The sequence below is a fragment of the Fukomys damarensis genome, unplaced genomic scaffold (genome assembly GCF_012274545.1).
Source record: "Fukomys damarensis isolate Sample0158 unplaced genomic scaffold, DMR_v1.0_HiC HiC_scaffold_26, whole genome shotgun sequence".
In the NCBI taxonomy this organism is placed as follows: domain Eukaryota; kingdom Metazoa; phylum Chordata; class Mammalia; order Rodentia; family Bathyergidae; genus Fukomys; species Fukomys damarensis.
In genome coordinates, this window is record NW_022900938.1 from 657,814 (window position 1) to 668,822 (window position 11,009).

The window sequence follows — 11,009 nt, forward strand, 5'->3', positions numbered from 1 at the left end:
AAAAAAAAAAAAAAAAAAAAAAAGACGGTCTTTTGAGGACTACAAATTACAAAGCGGATCACTACATAGAAATCTAGTGAATACATTTTTGCCGGTGCATGAAAAATTAATCGAGTTACTCATTTAACAGTTTTACTCCATTCACAATATAATCAGTTCTAATGCTCTTATTAAGGTTGTTATACCTTTATTTCAAATTGTTTTTACACATTCCTCTGTCAAGACGAGTTTTAAACACCATGGTCTTGGCTAAGGAGAATGGCACCTTGAAAGGGGGCGACTTCCGCTCAGTCTCCAGTGGCATCGGTCCTGGGCTAGTAGTTCCTTGCGAGTGAAGAAGCTTCACAATGGTCACTAGAACACAACCCGTGACCCACAGACAGGCAGCAGCGAGAGCAGAGGAAAATGAAAAGGAGGGCATTAAAGTCATCTAGGATCAATCATCTACAAGTATTTGGCAGCTGGGGAATGTTCCAGGCCTAGGCAGGAGACACGGCTGAGCGGCTGGAGACACAGGACCGTGCTTGCTTCTTGACCTCAACAGCTCACCAGGCACAGGAAGCAGGCCCTGAAGGCTCCAACGGAGCAGGCTGACCTCACTCTCCACTGTCAGAAACTCCTGGCTTTAGCACAGCTACTTCCTCTACCACTCACATACCCTGCGAAGTTCTTTCCTATCAGTCTAAGTGCACTCTGAGCATAAAATGTTTTAAGTGACAACACTTTCCTAAGGTACATTTGAAAATGGCTGTATGGAAAGAAAACCCATCCGTTAACTGACTGCAGAAGTTTCTCAGCAGGAAACGATTCCCCACCACCTCTGTTGCCTCTGATTCTGGAATTTCTCAAGTCGGTTCTCCATGGCTTCACTAAGGATGAAATCCAGACAGTAGATAACTGAATTTAAGGACATCTGGGGCTAAGGCGGCAAGAAAATGCTAACATGCAAGCAGTGGTCCGGGCACTCAGGATTCGTGCTGATGAACTGAGTAAGAGACTTCGGTGATGAGCAGGGCTCTCTGGACAAGTGAATTATCACACAAATCACGGGCTTCTGAGAATTTGGATACTTTTACAGTTTAATTTGCAAACAGAAATTTTATAACAAATTATTTTTAACCAAATCATATCTTGAAAACTGTTTATATATAGAAAACCCAGGGAACAATGTGAACTGTTCATCATGGAAGGCCTTAAATTACATTATTACAGTAGAAAATACAGGAGGTAGAAGAGAACTGAAAAGACTAATGATGCAACGTTAGATTCGAATCTATAGCTCCTGTAATACTTAAAACATGGTTTTAGGAACTAAACACTTCCAGTAACCATAGAAACAGTTAAAATAAAGTTTGCCACGAAAGCCCTTCTATCATGCTTGATACAGGGAGGTAGGAAGATGTACGAACCAGGACACATGAGATATGACATTTATCTACACCCCTGCTTGCTTTACTGAGGACGCAGGTTCAAAACTCAGTCACCGTCTTCAGCTTCAGACTCGGACTCTGGAAAGGGGAAAAATGCAGTCAAGCGCCGGAGAGCACAGGCTCCCACCACCGAGCTGCCGCCTGTTACCACAGCCCGGGAGTTCTGCGAAGCTTTCACTTGGATGAGAGGGCTGTTCAGAAGTATTCATTTAGACACCACAAAAGTAGTAAGTGTTGTTAAACTCTCAACTTCCTTCCTGAAGGTGTGCAGAGCTATGGCTGAGTGGCCAACACACTGCACTGTTGTCTTATTCTCCCGCCTGTCTTAATCACCCACAAGCCTAAGTGAGACTCAGAGCAGGAACAGCCAGAGGCGAGTGTGTGGTGAAGCTGTGCCCAGAGCTGTATGCAGAGGACTGACCTTCCTCCGCGTTCTTGAGCCACTCCACGAACTTCTTCATTTGCTCCAGGAACACGCTCTTCCCCTTGGCCATGTGTGCATCCTTGTACCACTTCAGAATGGGCTCCTCACTCAGGACCTCGGCTGTGAAGAGAAGACATGGCTCGTCAGCAGGCACACCTGGATCTGGCAGAGGGGGCGACTGAGGCACAAATGCCCGCCTGGCAGACCACGAACGGTTATTCTGCTGCCGTCGAGAAACTGTGTTCAAACACTGGTTTCTTCAACAGTCAATTTCAAGAGACATTATCAACCTGTCGCCCAGGTATGAACTTGCAATGTGGGGAGAACTGCGGAGGCCGAGGGCACTCAGTAACCCACTGCGGCCAGTCATGGGGCCGGGACTGGGCAGATCCCAAACACAAAAGCACTGCGGAAACTCAGGCAGAACACGTGGAGACCAAGGCTGCTCTCACCAACACAGAAGCTTAAACCACATCACAGCCAGTCGGCTGATGCCTGCGTGGGCTGTGCCACAGATTTAGTGCGGTTCCTGAAACGGGCTCCAGAGGGGGCAGCAACTGGAGCTGGGCTACATGCAAGCACCTGAACTGGCCGGGGGGCCCAGGGTCAGCGACACTGGGTGGGGTGAAGGCCTGGCGCTGGTGCTCTGCGTTACCTTTGTAAAAAAGCACCACTATTTTCTGGAAGGCCTTCATGAAGTGGATGTTGTCGTAGCAATACTCCTGGATCTTCAGCAAGAGAGTCAGCTCGGACTGGCCTTGGGTGGTGAAGGCAGCGAGGAGAGGGCTGTATTGCTTTCCAAGGAAAGGAGGAGAGACCGTCACCCACCAAATGACTGTCATCCACACTCTCAGTCACTACAGGACGCGACCCGGCCCTCATGCTCACTAGGCCTGATTTGCTTACCAGAAATGAAAACGGGAATGCAGAAAAATCCAAGCATATATATCATACAAACACGCTTCTACAAGCATTTCAGGCAACTGCTAAAGAGTGTTAATATTTTAGAGGAAACAAAAGAGTCCTACTTTCCAAGATTCGCTCAGTAGCAAACATCAACTTGCAGGCTTCTCCTTTTTTTGGCGTGGTACTGGGGATTGAACACAGAGCCCCTGCCCTCAGCTTCACCCTTAGCTCCTTTCTCAGACACGATCTCACTAAGTGGCTAAGTTGCTCTGGTTGGGCTCAAAATTTTGACCGTCCTGCTTCAGCTTCCTGGAGTGCTGGACCTACAGGTGTGCACCAACGCCGCGTGGCTAGGCCTATACCACTTTAAAACCTGTTTCTGGGTCAGGGATTTAGCGCAATGGTTCTGGTGCCTGCCTCTCAAGCGCAAGGACCCAAGTTCCGTTCCCGGTGCCAAAAAAAAAGGAACATAAACATACAACCTGTTTCTGTTTTGCAACCTGAGAACCAAATTAAGCCCGAGTCAGGCTTAGAAGTGCTTCGTGGCCGGGGTGCCACCCGCCCTCCCAGGGCTTGGCCTCACCTTCAAGTGCTTGATGGCCTGCTCCGCTACAAGCTCCTCCTTCTTGTTCCACTCCACCGTACTCATCACGCTCGACCAGACGATCCCAATCACTACCGGCTCGGGGATGTTGTTCTTCTTCATCTCCTCCTTGACATGCAGAATTATCTACAACAGAGGAATTCGGTAGCAGAAGTCAGTTTCACACACTATTTCTACACCAACTTCAAGCCTTTCTAAGAGCACAGAAATACTTCCCCATGTTACTGGCCAACCAGCACATGGCACCATAAACACAGTCTCTGGAAGGGGCAGGGACCTGAGTTTCAACCTCAGTTCTTACAGGAACTGGCTGGGAGGCCCCCAAGCGGCAGGAGCTGCCAACCACAGGCATCAGCCCGGTGCCAGCCCGGCTCAGGGAGACGGCTGGAGCAGAGGTGCAGCCCCTCACCTACGCCGGTAAGCAGATTTCTGGGGACACGTGTTTCTCAAGAGCAAACCTGAGGCTGGACACAGCCACACCAGGGTGCTTACGTCCTTGAACGGGTCTCCGCGGGACATCTGCTCCTGAAGCTCCTTCTGCAGCTCCTTCCGGGCGCCTATGGTTTGCTGGTTCCGGACGTACTCAGACAGCTCCTTCAAGCCCGCCTCAGTGAAGTATTTTGTGAAGTGCTCCACACTCTGCTTATTGGCGGGAAAAAGTTCCTACAAGGGGAATTTGACCTCGCACATCATACTAAGAAAAACACTGGGATTTGAAAAAACATTTCCTCTTATGATGTGCGCAGGTGAAGACAGGAAGGAGGAAAAGCCACACACCATCAGCCTGTTGTCCATGCTGACTTTCCGAAGACTCGCAGCCACCGCGTTGATGTCTTTCTCGTTGATCCAGGATTTGAAGAGCTTCACAGCAAATGCTGCTGAAACCCCTGTCAAAGGAGAGAGGAGCTGACTTACCGGAGTGCGCTGGGCTTCACAGCTCGGCCCCTGCCTCAATTCCCCAGCTTGTCCTGGCTGTCCCCTGCTGAGCCCTAACTGTCCTTGGCCACCACTGCACCCCGCTCCATGCTCTCAATTGCCAAGTGCTGCCTCCGTGTTTCCAGAGGTGAACTCCAAGATGACAACAGTTTCCACATGCGAGAGGCTGCTTTGAGAACTAAAGGGACCATTAAATACCCAGTACTCTAGGAAAAATAAAACCGGGCTTTCTGTGCTAATGTTCTGTAGCTGGCATCAGACTCCCCGAGTCCCCTGCTGGCGGAATCTGCTCACTGTGCTACTCACAGCACACTGCACCCACACCCTGCTCTCTGCTGAGACAGGAAGGTGTGCGCAGAGCCCTGCTCTGGCCATCAGCTCCCCACAGCGCCTGCTGCCCCACCCCCCAGTGCCAGGTGGACCTGGCCACCCACAGGTCACCTTCTTTCACCAGGTTCTCGTTGTACAGGCTGTTAAGGATGGATGCGTTGAGAGTCCCATTAGCCAGCAGCACACCTGTCAACATGGCCAACTTGTTCCGCTCCGACTCAGAAAAACCCTTTAAGAACAGCAGCAGCTGTAAAACAAACAACTGGTGGTTAAAAGAAGAATTGCAGCCCAGTAAGAGAAGCAGTGATGCACAGTGTATTCGTTACCAGTCCCTCCAAGTGCCCTTCACAGCAGCAATAGGGCTTTGGGCAAACATTAAAAATGGGGATAGCAAAACTTACCTCAGAGGCCTTACAAACAGCACATGATTCACTATAGCACTGCCTTGTCTCCACAGATGTATTACCAGGTGTTCTGCCCAACTACTCATGAAATATTTAACAATGGGACTCAAGCACCAAAAAAGCTAAATTTTTTTCTTTTCCAGTGGTATCTGGGATGGAACCCAGGGCCTCACGCATGCGAGGTGAAGGCTCTACCACTAAGCTACATTCTCTGCTCTTTGGACACAAAGCTCTGTCATTCAGGCTGGGGTTCAGGTTGGTCTTGAACTATGCAGCCCAGGCTGGCCTCAAACCCAAGGCCATCCTCCTGCCTCAGCCTTCTGAATGCTGGGAATACAGGTGTGTACCACTGTACCAGGTTCAAGTTAAAAACTTAAATCAACTCAGATTATATACTCCCCCAAACTACAGTTCAGTGAGAGTCTACCTATGTATCTAAAATGACATCAAGTCCGTGACAGACTCAGGATTTAACATTACCCTTTCTGGCCTTATTCTTTTTTTCTTTTGTCTTGGTGCTGGGGACTGAACCCAGGCCTCAAGTACACCAAGCACACGCTCCACCACTGACACCATCCCAGCCCCTCCACATACCTTTTTCACCTCATCTTCAAAGCCTTTCTCCAGGTATTTGTAGCGCCTGATTAACTTGTTAAAAACCTAGGAAGGACATCAAAGTTATTTCTAGAACAGCAAAGTGAGCCTTTCACTGGCTAGAACAGCTTACACGTTTATGCTACTTCCACCATCCCAATGTGGCCCTCACATTAATGCTTAACAGTCCCCCTCAATGGGTTTGTGTGTTGCACATTAAAGGACTAATTATTGCTCAAAAACAAGCCATTAACAGGGACAGAACAGTTCCCCACTTTCTAATGATGTAGATAATTTCCGGGCTACATGCATTTAAATTCTTTGCTCTTAGTAATAAAAACATCCCTACACATGACACCTTCAAAAGAGATCCTGATTAAGAAGTTAATCTGCCTAGAATTCATTTATCTTAAAAAACAGCTGCATGCAGAATAGTTCAACTACAGAAATCTAACAGGAAACTGCTATGCGTTTTCAGATTAACATTTTTCTTAAACACAAAGAGTTAATATAATTTTTTATGTTTGACTCTCCCTAATATAGCTAAAGTCTCTGATTGCACCAAGGACAGCACTCTTAAAACTTAAGATGGACTTCCCTCACTGAAGTTACTACCCTGACCTTCAAAGAACACCCCTGGAGTGTCAGACGGGCCGGACAGCAGCCTCTCACTCACTTGTGCAAACGCCTGCATGGTCTCCAGGTCCTCCTGTGCTGCAAAAACACAGACGTCTGTACGCATCATGTCGTCGGCCAGGGTGCCACCTGGGGCTGAGGGCATTCACAGAAAATGCACATGACCTTCACGTGAAACCCACAATCATTTCAACCTTATTTTCCATAAAGACTTTCAATATAAAAAAAGGTAACCTTTGAAAACATGAATTAGGGCTGGGGACTTAGCTCAGTGGTACAGCGCCTGGATCCCTGGTACAAAAAAACAACACAAATTAAAAGCAATACCACTTGTCAGAAGGGACGTGGCTGATTGGTTTCCTATGTTGGAATAGAGTGTAACACTACCTACATTGCCCAAAGAGAACGCACCAGAGGCCCAGCACTGAGCACAGCTGGCAGCCACACTCAGCCGACCTGTGACTCTGCACACACAGAAGCCTTCTCAGCTTCCAAAGAGGGTGTGCTGTCATAACCTCCAGGCTGGAGAGTGCAGGTTAGCAAATTAAGGAGGGGCTAAACCTGTGGGAACAGATGAAGCAGGACTGAGTTGTTAGTAACTGAAGCTGGATAACACCAGACGTTCTTTAGGACGTGCCTGAAACTTCCCTTAGTAAATCTCTCTTAAAAGATTTTTTTTTTTTTTTTTTTTTGAGACAGGGTCTCAATATGTAGTTGAGACTGACATGGAACTCACTATGTAGCCTAGGCTGACCTCGAACTCATAGCAATCCTCCTGCCTCAACCTCCTGAGTGCTGGGATTACAGGCATGCACCATCACGCCTGGCTCTTTAAAGTATTTCAGCCAGGCCCAGTGACATGCGCTTCCAATACCAACAACTAGAAGGCTGAGTGAGGCAGGAGCATGTCTGGTCAAGTACACACCCCCTGCCCCACCTACACAGTAAGACCTTGTCTCAAAGCCAAAAAAAAAGCAAAGTCTTGCATATAGCAGTACTATGAATAGCTGTAAAAACATTTCACATTTCTTATAAATCATTAGCATTAATAAATATTCCTGTGACTAGGCATGAATTAGCACATATTAATTTTAAGTTCCTGATTCCACCAGTCATATAATTTAAAAAAAATGCATACACATATAATTTTTGGTGGTGGTACTGGAGATTGGACCTAGGGCTGGGCAGTGAGGTAATCCCCAGCCCCTTTCCTTTTTTGGGACAGGGTCTTGCTAAATTTTCCAGGCTGGCTTCACACATGCAGGCTCCAGCCTCAGCCTCCCAAGTATCACAGTGAGCTTTTCTCAGGTTCCATTCTTTTTTTTTGATACCAGGGATTGAACTCAGGACCTTATACTTGCAAGGCAGGCGGCAGAGCCACTGAACTAAATCCCCAGCCCTCTCAGGTTCCATTCTGCATGTACACAAACAGTGTTCTGATTTCCTTATAGCTTGGCTCTGAGGGTCAACACACTAAAACTCTAAAAACATTCTAAGTAGTTTTATATTCCATTACATCTATTAAAATAGATTTTTGGTGACAAGGACTTCCGAAGATGTTGTAGGAACTTGGGTATCAGAGAAGAAAAATTATCTCCAAGGGTGATGGCTGTGTCACAGACTTTGAACACAAGGCTCAAGGGAAGGGTCGCCTAATAACTTATCCTGACCTGGGAGAAAAAGAACAGAAAAGGTTCCTGCCATAGAAACAAAGTACAACACAATCAAAAATCACCCTGCTGGAAGGTTTGCGCAAAAGCTTGTATTTTAGATTTACCATAATTCTTTAAATTATGCCTGCCAAATCACTTACCCAGCATTCCACCAGCCACCAGGATGTCAAAGAGTGTTTCTGCATACCGGCGATAGTCAAGTTTTGCTCCAGAAGCATCAAGAAACTTAGCTACCGCTTCCAAATCAGTCCCAGTTTCAGTTAAGCCTTGAATAATACAGTCTTGAAATTGGGTAGGGTCAAACCTCTCTTTTTCATCTGGGAGGGGGAAAATCCAAAACATTTAGTCTCAAAGGCTAACCAAAGTGCCACAAGCCATCACTTTCTGAAATTGTTGATAAGTTTATTAAATTCTTCACCATTAAATTTTTTCATTATCTGAAAAAAGCACAAACACAAACTACACAGATTAAGACTTGTGGGGCATGGGTTTAGTTCAGTGGTTCCACTGCCTTCCTCACAAGCACAAGGACCCAAGTTCAATCCCCGGTACCAAAAAAAAAAAAAAAGACTCGCAACAAACAAAAAAACATGACAAGAGACGAACCATACCTTCTTCAGTTATGCACATACAATGCTGGATGGTCCAGTCACAGGAACTACGTGGCTCTTCTACTTTTCCAAACAAATCTCTTAAGGGAACTACATGTGCTAGTGTTTGGATTTATTCCCGTGAAATTCTGCTCCTATAGCAGAGGTCTTAGTTTTCTTTAAATGTGCATACAATTTTAATATGACCAGTCATTTGGTACAGTAAGTTCCTGACTTACAAGTAAGTTCTGTTTCAGGAGAATGTAAGTCGGATTTGTTACGGTGGAAAAAAGTGATCCTTATACAGTACACCTGTGAGAGTTTACAACTTATTGTATTTATTATAATCGTTGCAAAGTCTGCGACTATCAAATATATGTATGCTAGAAACAGTACTGGGCACACTGCTCTCCATTAATGTCAAGAGGTGGATTTTGTTTCCATTATTCAGAAAGAAAACTGAGTCAGTAAAATCAGGTAACCAGGAGATGATACTGGTTAGCAGCGCCGCGCCGGAGTTCTGGAGATGAACTGCCTGCCTGCAATCCCAACACAACATAACTTTGTGGACTTGGGCGTAGCCTTCTTCCTCTACGGTGAAATGCGGCTGAGAACACTGCTTGTTCTCACAGAGCTGCTGTGAATGAGAAGGAACGTAAAGCAGAAAGCACACAGCACCTTGGGCACACCTAGCCCTCACCGAGCAGCTTTCACACTGTGCAAGTCTATGTGTATGGTGCTAGGGATGGCACCCAGGGCCTCTCGCACAACAGGCAAGAGGTCTACCTCTTACCTCTGTGCCTCACCTCCAGCCCCTGGCCAGGGTTAGATACATTTCAATTTTCACACAGCAAGAAGCAGCAAATTCTTCTCTTTGCCCCGTCTTTCCTGGTTTTAGAACAAAGGGTCCTGTGTCTTTGGCCGTTCTCTCAGCTGGGGAAAACGGGGCTATCCACCCTAACCAGGCCCCTCCTCCTCAACAGCGGGAGGCTCAGAGTGATCTTTCACTGCAGTCAGGGAAGGGCAACTCTCTGATGCTAACAAAAAGGGTGCCTGCCTGCTGCCATGTGCATAAGTGTAACACTAGTAACCACTTTTACCACCGCCGAGATGCTCTAGTTTATACCTCCTGTTTGGAGAAAGATGATACATATTCTGTGACAGGCATCTCACAGTGTCTGTCACTCAAGGCAGAAAAATAATTTATATCCAGTAGCTGACTTAGTCCTCACTTTCTCAAATCTTTCTGTCATATGCGGTTAAATAAGTGCTTTCAAACATTTAAAAATGCAGGAAAACACTAAACTCAACACCAAATATATCCAAGACCAGATCTTACTTAGCTCTGTACTAGTACAAGGCCTCAATAACAAACTTAACATTCACTTAATACTATGTGCATCATAAATATATACTAATAACAAGCAGAAAAATGAAGTGAAAAATTTCCCTTAAGTATACCCATTAATGTAAAAAGTGGTTACAATAATTTTTTGTGTGTGTGGTGCTGGGGATTGAACCCCAAGCCACACCAAGGAAGGGCTCAGTCACAGAGCTACATCCACAACCCTAAGATAATCCTTTTATTACTACATTTGTAACAAATATTTCAAGACATCACCATATGAATTCTATTCTATAATAACTTCTACAAGGACTGAGGAGACTCCTCCGCTTCCTGCAAGCTACGTTAAGAGCTGTACCATCAGACCACTCTGACAGCCTCTCTTGCACACATGCTCCCAAAATTTGGGTGAAATTAAATGACATTAGAAGCTCCTTTTTTTTTTTTGAGACAGGGTTTCACTATATAGTTGAGTCTGACCTGGGCTCACTGTGTAGCCTAGGCTGGTCTCGAACTCACAGCGAACCTCCTGCCTCAGCCTCCTGAGTGCTGGGATTACAGGCGTGCACCACCATGCCCGGCTAGAAGCTCCTTTTTTTTTTTTGGTACCGGGGATCTAACTCAGGTCCTTCTGCATGCAAGGCAGGCGGTGGAACCACTGAGCTAAATTAAATCCCCGGACCAGAAGCTCCTTTTTCTTAAAAAATTAACCTCTTTACTTAAGCAGGTTTGCATAAATGAAAACTGCTGGCCAGTAAAACAAGGCCTTATAAAAGGTAACATTACACTAAAAACACTCAACAATCTACTTAAGAGATAGATACCCAGCACGAGAAACTTCAAAAGTTTGAGAAAGCTGTAGAAACACTAAGGGTGTATGTGCCAACGCTGCGAAACAAATTCAGGTTCTTTCCCGTTACTTTCTCTTGGGATTTTAGTACCATGTACGGATCATAAGATACTTGGAAGTTTGGTGAAGATTCTGAAATGTACTTACCTCTTTTTCTGGTTTTAAAACGCTGGCCGGATAGCGTTGGCTTTTGCTGCTTTTGATTATTCATAAAAGACACCCTAGGAGGAGAGAAGACAAGAGGCCTCAGCGCACCCGCGCTGCCACCTCCCGTCCAGGTCCCGGCG

General features: G+C 46.2%; 1 protein-coding gene across 2 annotated transcripts; it reads right to left on the reverse strand.

Moving 5' to 3' along the window:
- Positions 1-200: 200 nt before the first annotated feature.
- Bzw1 (basic leucine zipper and W2 domains 1) lies at positions 201-10,964 on the reverse strand. Of its 2 annotated transcripts, XM_010617575.3 has the most exons (11): positions 10,870-10,964; positions 8,078-8,254; positions 6,305-6,399; positions 5,629-5,694; positions 4,742-4,877; positions 4,142-4,251; positions 3,857-4,027; positions 3,344-3,490; positions 2,510-2,648; positions 1,852-1,974; positions 201-1,508 (listed from the first exon to the last, which is right to left on the reverse strand). In XM_010617575.3, exons 1-11 carry the CDS (start codon positions 10,931-10,933, stop codon positions 1,477-1,479), a joined length of 1,260 nt encoding a protein of 419 aa, XP_010615877.1. In that variant the 5' UTR covers positions 10,934-10,964; the 3' UTR covers positions 201-1,476. The 2 variants fall into 2 exon arrangements, with proteins under 2 accessions (XP_010615877.1, XP_019062103.1); XM_019206558.1 differs by lacking the exon at positions 10,870-10,964 and having other exon boundaries at positions 6,394-6,399; positions 8,078-8,155.
- Between the last annotated feature and the right edge of the window lie 45 nt (positions 10,965-11,009).